Raw genomic sequence first — 10,972 nt, 5'->3', positions numbered from 1 at the left:
GAAAATATTTTCTTTCAAAAACTTAAGCACAACTTTATGGTCATTAGTGTGACATGCAATAGCTTCTACCCATTTAGACACATAATCAACACCAACAAGAATGTATAAATTACCAAAAGAATTAGGAAATGGACCCATAAAATCAATGCCCCAAACATCAAATATTTCAACAATAAGAATAGGATTCAAAGGCATCATGTTTCTCCTAGTTACACTTCCTAATTTTTGGCAACGCTCACAAGATTTACAATGCATATAAGTGTCATGAAAAATAGTAGGCCAATAAAATCCACATTGTAAAATTTTCAAAGCAGTTTTCTTACCACTAAAATGTCCACCACATGCATGATCATGACAAAAAGATATGATTTTAGATTGATCACAATTTGGAATGCATCTTCTTATTATTTGATCGGGGCAATATTTAAACAAATAAGGATCATCCCACATGAAATTTTTCACTTCAGCATAAAATTTAGATTTATCTTGTTTAGACCAATGAGAAGGAATTTCACCAGTGACCAAATAATTGACAATATCAGCATACCAAGGAAAAGAAGATACATGCATGAGTTGTTCATCAGGAAAAGTTTCAATGATAGTGGTGGAATCATGATTAGTTTCAACAACAATTCTAGACAAATGATCAGCTACAACATTTTCAGAACCTTTTTTATCACGTATCTCTAAATCAAATTCTTGTAAAAGCAAGATCCAACGAATTAAACGAGATTTAGCATCTTTTTTCGACAAGAGATATTTCAATGCAGCATGATCAGAATAGACAATTATTTTAGATCCTAACAAATAAGACCTAAACTTCTCTAATGCAAACACAACAGCAAGCAATTCTTTTTCAGTTGTAGAGTAATTCAATTGAGCTTCATTTAAAGTTTTGCTAGCATAGTATATTACATGAGGTAACTTGTTAATTCTTTGTCCTAAAACAGCACCAATTGCATAATCAGAAGCATCACACATTATTTCAAAAGGAACATTCCAATCGGGAGGGCGAATAATAGGTGCACTAGTTAAAAGGGATTTCAATTTTTCAAAGGCAACATGGCAATCATTATCAAAGACAAAAGCATTTTCTTTTCCAAGTAAATGACATAATGGGCGTGAAATTTTGCTAAAGTCTTTTATGAATCTTCTATAAAAACCGGCATGGCCTAAGAATGATCTAATTTCTTTTAGTGTCTTAGGTGGAGGAAGTTTTGAAATTAGATCTACTTTTGCTTTATCAACTTCTATTCCTTGAGATGAAATCACATGACCTAAGACAATTCCCTTTTTAACCATAAAATGACATTTTTCCCAATTAAGAACTAAATTCATTTCTTTGCAACGAATTAAAACAAGAGAAAGATGGTGCAAACAATCATCAAAAGAATTTCCAAACACAGAAAAATCATCCATAAACACTTCAAGATTTCTTTCAACCATATCAGAAAATATTGCAATCATACATCTTTGAAATGTTGCAGGAGCATTACAAAGACCAAAAGGCATGCGACGATATGCAAAGGTTCCAAAAGGGCAAGTAAAGGTAGTCTTTTCTTGATCTTCGGGGGCAATGGGGATTTGGTTATATCCCGAGTACCCATCAAGAAAGCAATAATAAGCATGGCCAGCTAATCGTTCAAGCATTTGGTCAATGAAGGGTAATGGGAAGTGGTCTTTTCTAGTGACACTATTCAACTTTCTATAGTCTATACACACTCTCCACCCAGTTTGGACTCTAGTAGGGATTAACTCATTTTGTTCATTTCTAACAACAGTGATCCCAGACTTTTTTGGAACAACTTGAACAGGACTAACCCATGGACTGTCAGAAATAGGGTAAATGATCCCTACATCTAACATCTTAATTACATCATCTCTTACTACCTCTTTCATGTTTGGATTTAATCTTCTTTGACTTTCTCGGGAAGGCTTAGCATTTTCTTCTAAATGAATTCTATGCATGCACACAGCTGGGCTAATTCCCTTAATGTCTCCCATGGTCCAACCTATGGCCTTTTTATGTTTTCTAAGGATATCTAACAACTTTGTTTCTTGTTTTTCATCTAAATCAGATGCAATGATAACGGGATAAGTGTTAGACTCTCCTAGAAATGCATATTTCAAAGTGTCGGGCAAAGGTTTGAGATCTAACTTTGGTGGTTCAGGAGTTGACTCAACATGCTCTAATGATATACATGGTTCAATTTTGGCTTTCCATTTTTTAGTATCCATTAGTGGGGTAGATTCAAGCAAAGAATTGACATCATGAATAAAATCATCAACATTTAAACACATTCCAAACATTTTTGCATAAGTTTCAAAAGATTCATTCATGTCCATTTCAAACATATTTTCCGTGTTAATCATGTTTACTTCATGTATTTCCTCACACTCAACAGATTTAGCAACATTAAAAACATTCAATTCAACAGTCATGTTTCCAAAAGATAATTTCAATACACCATTACGACAGTTGATAATTGCATTAGATGTAGCTAAAAATGGTCTACCTAAAATGATGGGTATTTGAGCATGAGCATTTTCAACAGGTTGAGTGTCAAGAACAATGAAATCAACAGGAAAATAGAACTTATCCACTTTAATTAAAACATCTTCTATAATACCTCTAGGAATTTTCACAGAACGATCAGCTAATTGAAGTGTTATAGAAGTTGGTTTTAATTCTCCTAGACCAAGTTGCTTATAAACAGAATAAGGCAATAAATTCACACTAGCTCCTAAATCAAGTAAAGCTTTGTTAATAAAATGATCACCAATGATGCATGAAATTGTTGGACAACCAGGATCTTTATATTTCACAAGGCTTTTATATTGAATTATGGAGCTAACTTGTTCAGTTAAAAATGCCTTTTTTGGAACATTAGTGTTTCTTTTAACAGTGCAAAGGTCTTTCAAGAATTTGGAGTAGGCAGGAATTTGTTTAATGGCATCTAAGAATGGGATGTTGATACTTACTTGTTTGAACACTTCTAAGATGTCACTATATTGGTTGCCTTTTTTGAGTGGAAGTAATCTTTGTGGAAAAGGAGCTTTTGGAATGGAAGGAAGAATTTGATCATTATCTTTTGACAAGTCATTTGTGTTGGAACTTTGGCTTTGGTCTTTTTCAACTTGAGGTATGTAATCGGGTTTGACAATTTATTTTCCGGACCTAAGAGTTGAAATAGACTTGGCTTCTTCTTTATGACTAGGAACTCCTACTTCATATTGGCCTTTAGGATTTGGGACGGGTTGGCTAGGAAATCTTCCTTTTTCTCTCTCAGTTACGGCATTGGCAAGTTGACCCAATTGTGTCTCAAGTTTGGCAATGGATTGAGATTGATTTTGCATGATTTGTTGGGTGGATTGCATGAATTGTTGTAAAGTGTCTTCTAAGGAAGGCTTTCTTTGTGGAGGGTAAGGTTGACTTGGTTGGGCATGATTCGGATTTGGCATGTTGAATTGGTTTCCTTGGTTCATTTGTGGTTGGTTTTGTCTCCATGAAAAATTTGGATGGTTTCTCCAATTAGGATTGTATGTGTTAGAAAATGGGCTATCATTTGGTTTACCATATGAATGTAATGCATTAGCCTCTTCGGAAAATGTTTCAAGAAAAGAAGGACATGATTGATCATTATGACAAGTACTAGCACAAACATCTTTTTTAGGTTGAACATGAGAATTCATAGTTTGACTTATGACTAAGGCTTCTACTTTTCTTGCTAATTTTTCAAAAGATGTTCTCAAATCAGTTTCTTCTTTAATTTCATATTTTCCTCCTCTTTTAGGTGAATTATTTGCTCTAGACCTAGGCTCAGAATAATTCCATTGTTGTGAATTAACAGACAATTCTTCAAGAGCTTCCCAAGCCTCTTGCCCTTGTAATTTCAAAAATTTTCCGGTATGCATAGATTGAATCATTTGTCGGTTTGAAGGGGTTAAACCATCATAAAAATATTTTACAAGTCTCCATTTTTCAAAACCATGGTGGGGGCATTTTAATAATAAATCTTTAAATCTTTCCCAACATTCATAAAATTCTTCATTATCTTTTTGATAAAATTCGGAGATTTCTCTTCTTAAATTATCAGTTTTGGACATGGGGAAAAATTTGGCAAGAAATTTATTAAAAAGTTGATCCCAAGTTGTTATGGTTCCGGTTGGAAGTGAGTTTAACCAAGCTTTGGCTCTATCTTTTAAAGAAAAAGGAAACAACCTAAGCTTAACCGATTCATCCGAAAAATTTTGAAAACGAAAAGTTGAGCAAATATCTAAGAAATCTTTTACATGCATGTAAGGGTCTTCTCTTTCTAAACCATAAAAAGAAGGCAACAATTGAATGATTGAAGGTTTAAGTTCAAAATGAGTGGCATTAGTAGTAGGCAAAACAATGCATGATGGAGCATTAGATGAAATAGGTGAAAAATATTCAAGTAGTGTTTTTTCTTGCGCAATATTAGGTTCTTGTTCCATTATGCTTAATTTTTCAAAAACACTTTCAATTTCACCTAAAGTTACTACTCTTTTTACCAAACGATTTTTAGAATCACGTTGCCAATGATGCATGCAATGTCACAAATTTCACAATGAAACACAAATAACACACAATAATCTCAAGAAGACAAATTTCTGATGTGGAAGATCAGTTATAAACCGCAACCACAGAGCATACTTATAACACAAAGAGATTATGATTTTTTTTGTTAATTTTTAATTTTTCATTTTTTTTTTTTGGTTTGACTTGTTCCCAGGCCTATTTGATTCCACTTACTCACGACTTAATAACAACTCCCCGGGGTTAATTATTAAGTGTGGATGGGAACTTTGCCAAATTTCCTTTAAGCAAAAATTGCTTATGTTGAAAGAACAAGCTTTGTTTTTAATTTTTTTTTCAAGTATTTTCTTAAGCAAAGTAAATAAAATTACAACTAAATAAATACAATAAAAAAATGACAATAATAATGATAGATAGTTATATTAAAGTTAGGAGGCACAAAATGCCATCAACTAACTATAATAATAATAGTAGTAGTAGTAGTAATAATAATAAGATTTTAGGAGGCACAAGATGCCATCAACTAAAATGATAAACAAAAATAAAAGCTAGGAGGCACTAATGCCATCACTAGAGAAGGGATAATAGGAGGCAAAAATGCACTCAACTATCAAGTATGTAGGAGGCACAAAATGCACTCAACTACTAAAAGAAAAAAAAAAGGTTAGGAGGCAAAAATGCACTCAACTAACAAATAGGTAGGAGGCACAAAATGCCATCAACTACCAATAAATATGTATATATATAGTATATAATATATAATATATAACAATATATATGTATAACTTCCTTTTTTTTCAACTTTTTTTCGATATTTTTTTTTTAACTTTTTTTTTTGACGAAAATGAGAAAATAAAAAAAAATAACTAGTAGAAGAGTATTACTTACCTTGTAGAAAGATCGTTTCTTTCTAGCAACTCCCCGGCAACGGCGCCAAAAACTTGTTGTCCTCAAAAGTGAGTGTTTTAATATTTATACTCGCAAGTGCACGAATCGTTTCGGAATATAGTGTTCATGTAAGTGCAAGGTCGAACCCATGGGAGTTGACTAACATCAAAAGAAACTATTTCAAACAAAATAAGAATATTCTAACCTAGCTCCAAATATTTGATAGGATTTTGGTTTTGCAAAATAAAATAAAAGACAAGTAACTAAAATACTTAAGATTAAAGATGAGTGAGTATGAAAATAATTTTCTAATAAGATGTGTAAAATAAGATTATTAAGATATTAGAATCCACAAAATGCAAGTTCAATAATATTTATAAGTATATTGATTCCCAAGTTTTAAATATAGTTGAAATAAATCTCACCATGTTTTCCAAAATATATTTTTCATTTAAGTACAAGTTATTTTCAAAAAGGTAGGATTTTTCTTCACTTATAAAATGTATAATTTCTAAGCATTAAATGTGTTACAATTTAATGAAACTACACAAAATCAAAGAAACTATGTTTAGGCAAAATATAACACTTATATTCTAAGAATTAGATGTAAACAATTTAATGAAAGGCATTTAATCAAAGAGTATTATATTTTTGCATAATGAAGAACTAAGTAGAAATATGCTTTAACAATCAAAAATACATGATATTGAAGATAAAAAAGACATATTTTTGATAGAAAAATCCATGAGCTTTATAGCACAAATGGGAAATCAACATACAAACATAAACACTATCTAGTTACATTTTGCTTCATCATCATCTTAATAATCTTGAAAAAAGATTAGAAGCTCATAACTAGATAAAAATTACAAAAGATAAACATACTTGACATGCTCTTCAAAGTGTAAAAATGGTAGAAAGAAAATGGTAAAAATGAAGAGTGTGGAATGGAGAAGTGTTTTGGGTTGAAGAGGTGTTTAGGAGGGTGAAGAGATGTGTTTTGAAATGGTCTTCCAACACCATATTTATAGGCAAAATTAGAGAATTAAATTAATCAAAATAAAATAAATAAAATGATTAATTTAATTAGTGTTGGGAAGAGAATGGATAAATAGAGTATGTGTAAGAGTATTGGAAAAAATAAATATTTGTTTGGATGGAAAAATAGTGAAAAGATAGGGTAAAAATAAATTAGGAATGTTTATTTAGGTGAAATAAGTAGGAAAGAGTGAATAGGTATTTAGGTGTAAGTTATGGGAGAAAAATATGGATTTTTGGTTTTATGTGTAATTTTTGGGTGTAGATAAAAAACTAACAGCCCACTTTTTCTTTTTTTCTTTTTTTTTCTTCTGCAGGGACACTTGGCAGGCGCTGGTTCGTGGGCTGGAGCTGACGGCTGCATGCGTGGCGCAATCTGGTTGGCTGGGAAAGCTGACGAGGCGGCTCAGCTGGGAAGGGAGACTACTGGCGGGCCCCACGCGTGCAGACTGTAGAGAGGAGGAAAAAGGAGCTCACGCTCCTGCTGTCGGGGTGAGGTACACTCGCCCATCTGGCCCTCTGAACATCAAACGGACGGCTCAGATTGGGTCAACTCTCTGACCGTGAGTGGGCTTCTTCTTGGGCTGATTTGATTTTGCTTTTAAAATTGCATTTTGACCCCAATTTCTTCACATCTTCTTCAAATTAATCCATACTTTATCCACCAAATACACCTAAAGATTCATAAAATTAATTAGAAAACTAAAATAAAATTAAAATTAAATACCACATAACATATTATAATAAAATAATTATAAAAACATACAAAAATATGTAAAATTACAATTAAACTAATAATATCAAAAATAATTAAAAACTTAGTAAAATAATTAAAAAGTTAAGAACTAAGCCAATTTTAGTTAAAAAAAATGTGAAAAATAACTCTAATTTCTAGAGTTATCAGTTACTTTGGGGGTGGAGGAGTTATTCTATAATAATTCAAGGTCTACCAAAGAAGAATTATAACTTTGTAAATTCGAAAATACCAGAAAGTTATATTACTGAAGAAAAGTCTACACTGTATTATCTCAAATACATATTTTAAAATATGAGAGATATGTCTTCTGTTAATTTGGATGTACTTTTAAAACAGTAAAGATTTCAGTATCCCTTGATGAGTAAAGCATATATTAAAGGATGTTTCATAAGTGTATTTATGAACTAATTTCCAAAAGTTTGTGTGGATTCAAATATACTACACTTGATCTGAAGATCAAGACATCAGATTGACCTATTTGCACACCTTGTTTTATATTAGTGCAAGTGGGAAATTGTTGGGTTTTATGCCCTAAATAAAACTCTTTACAATCTGATTAGTTATCAATATAAGAAATTTGAAGTGATTTATGTTTGCATGAATTTTACATGCTAATGGTTTAATATGTTTATTACATTTACACGCAAATCAGTTAAATCCAGATCATATGTTTATTCACAATTACAGTATCGTCAACACAGTGGAATGTGATTGTGATCATATGAATCAAAAGACTAAGTCCCTGTTTCATTAGTGTTTTGGATTTACACTAATGTGATAATCAGCGATGGTGTGTACTTACACTTGGAGTAAGTGTTATGTTCTTTTCAGGACATTAGTAAAGTATACTAGTTTCAAATGTATGGAGTGTACATTGGACTGGACCAATATTGCAACTTAGTTAAGATATTATAAACTTACCGTTATATCTTTCCAAGTCAATATCAGTAGTTGATCTTAAGATTAAAAGAATCTAAATCCTGATATGCTTAGGCTCAACTCAGGAGTACTATTTCATGTTATTTGATTTATTAGTTAAGCCTACTTTTGGGTCAGGGTGATACGTATATTTGGGGAACATGATAGTATGATTGAGTGGGGGTGCTGAACATAAATATGGAATCTATAGCTTCTACTGGTGTATAGAAGTCAAGTGATGATTCCCTTCGAGCTTAGCAAATAGAAGTAAATGGATGAGCTCTTGTTTAAATGACTAATTTTTAGATCACTAAATACCATTTACAGGTAGTTAAGTGTTTTAAGGGGCAAAATACATTGAGGGGTGAGAACGGTAAAATTATTCCATCTCGATGTAAATCATCTATATAGAGGATCTTTGATCACAATAAGATTATAACAGTGGTTATATGAGATAGCATGTCTATATCGTGGAACATATAATATGCTCTATATAAGTCTGAGAGTGCAATTCTAAGTTCTAAGAGTGGATTCAACGAAGAATAAATAAGTAGGAATTTACTTAGTAAATTCGGTTCACTTATTGGAAGCTCAGCATATAGATCCATGGTCCCCATTCTAGTTGAGAACATACTGCTTGTAAGACTCAATAATTGATTCGTGATTGGTCAATTATTATTCTGAAGTTAGACTATGTCTAATTTGTGAATCTTCACTAAGCAGGGTCGAAATTGTAAAGAAAAGAGATTCTAGGTTTATTTATTTATTAATGGACTTTATATGTCTAGTTTATAATTAAATTAAATGACAATATTATTTAATAATCTTTTTTAGTTATTAAATAATAAGTTTTGGCATTTAAATGGTTAGAATTGGAAAATTGGCGTTTTTGAGAAAATAGAAATAAAATTTGTTAAAACTGCAAAATCAATTGGGCCCATTATCTACACCTTGGTCGGCCACTTTATGTGGAATTTCAAATTGATATTTTCATTATTTTAATGCCAAATAATTCCTAACCTAAACCTAGTAGATGACTATAAATAGAAAGTGATGGCTCAGTCAAAATTACACTTTCATTAGTTTTCTGTCAGAAATTTCTCTCTTCAGAAAAACTGAGCCTTCCCTTTTCTATACCTTGGCCAAAACCCCTCTCTCTCTTTTCTTCTTCAATATTTCGAACCCTAGTGAAAGAGTAAGTGCCCACACACAGCAAGTAGTAACTCAATCATAGATTGGAAGACTGTGAAGGATCAAACACAAAGAGAAGGACATTCGGGCTCAGATCTTGATTATACTCTGCGACAGAAAGGATACAAGGGTTAGAGATCTGAGTGGAAGGAGACATTAATTCCGCTGCATCAATGTAAGGTTTTCTTAACTTTATATGTGTTTATTTTATCGTTTTAGAAAGTTCATATTTAGGGTGTTAAACAACATAATTGTGAGTAGATCTAAGATCCTGGTAAAATAATTTCCAACAGCTCTAACTCCTTACAAGTGTCTAAAGGCAAGAGAAATATATTCATAGCATAATTCGGCAATGCTTGAGCAATAAATTTCAGCAATACCTCCTTTCTCGCATGAGACAAAATACGCCCTTCCCAACCATGATGTAACACCTTAATGTTAAGGCACGCTACAATGCTTTTTCAATTACAGTGCTATCTTTGCTAATCAAATAATTTTCTGAAATATCGTGTCAAATTAAAACTTTTACATTAAATATTAAACTTTATAACTTTGTAAAATCATTTACAAGTACTGGGATCCCGTTTTTTTAATTTTTATACAAAATATACAAAATACACAACAAGGTCGCACAACGACTACAAAATAATAACCCTAGATGTCCCGAGACCGAACACTCCAGGTCCCATCGCCATGACATGTACAACCTCATCCAAGCTCAGGCTCACTCCTGTTCAGCTTTCGCCTTTCCTTTACCTACACATGGAAGCAGAACTGTGAGTCAACATACTCAGTAAGAAAAACATATAACATATCATATAATACCGACTTGTATCTAGGCCCCCATACACTTATTTTCAAGGCTTAACGGATGAGTAAGAATGTTCTACTAAGATACGACCATGTACCAATATACCACATCCACTCAGTACTACCATCGTACTAGTGTACGTAGGGCCTGAACCTCGCCTTGAGTACCGTTAAGTGTTGTACCACATTTACCTTGTACCTTCCTGTACTAGTGTTGGTAACACCGTGATGTATTCTTCAGACATCATACACTTTACCAATGCACTCTGTACCACTACCGTACAAGTGTTGGTAGTGTGTGAATCACAATAAGCATTCATATATATTAACAAATACATACATTCGCATATTCATATCACACATTATATACAATTCTTACCTCCTTTCCAGATTCAAGTGAGTTGGCCAACCTGAATGGAAAGTCTCATGCTTGATGGATGCCCTAATTACATATTAAAATCGGGTAAATCACATGTCCGAAACCCTAATTCGGGAAACCCAAGTCTACAACTCAAGACTCTGTTATACACTCTAGGGACTACACTATCTTAGGAAAAAGGGAAACACCCAACTAAGGCACTGAAATGGACAAGAATTGAGAAATCTAGTTTTTCGTGGAACCTTCCAAAACTAGTTAATCGGTTTCTACCAGTCCTCCCCAAAAAATCTCCAATTTGCTCAAAACTTGTCCAATTGCCTCCAAACTTTCCAGAGTACCTAAATAGGGTATACACAATATATTCCAACCAGAAAATCCCAGAAAAACACACAGAAACTAACACATGCCATTAAAGACCTAAAATTGAGTT

General features: G+C 32.6%; 1 protein-coding gene and 1 non-coding gene across 2 annotated transcripts; one reads left to right on the top strand and one right to left on the bottom strand.

Moving 5' to 3' along the window:
* Positions 1 to 3,165: 3,165 nt before the first annotated feature.
* Positions 3,166 to 4,479, bottom strand: LOC133039237 (uncharacterized). Its single transcript, XM_061118082.1, has one exon. The coding sequence runs from the start codon at positions 4,477 to 4,479 to the stop codon at positions 3,166 to 3,168; it is 1,314 nt and encodes a 437-aa protein (XP_060974065.1).
* Positions 3,986 to 4,092, top strand: LOC115718211 (small nucleolar RNA R71). The gene has a single exon (XR_009688680.1). It is a non-coding gene; the product is annotated as a small nucleolar RNA R71 (small nucleolar RNA).
* Positions 4,480 to 10,972: the final 6,493 nt, after the last annotated feature.

The sequence above is a fragment of the Cannabis sativa genome, chromosome 6 (genome assembly GCF_029168945.1).
Source record: "Cannabis sativa cultivar Pink pepper isolate KNU-18-1 chromosome 6, ASM2916894v1, whole genome shotgun sequence".
NCBI classification, from domain to species: Eukaryota; Viridiplantae; Streptophyta; class Magnoliopsida; order Rosales; family Cannabaceae; genus Cannabis; species Cannabis sativa.
This window is presented reverse-complemented; position numbering and strand designations above follow the sequence as displayed.

Coding starts and splice junctions, on each gene's coding strand:
- LOC133039237 (XM_061118082.1), bottom strand. CDS start 4,479: ATGGAACAAGAACCTAATATTGCGCAAGAAAAAACACTACTTGAATAT.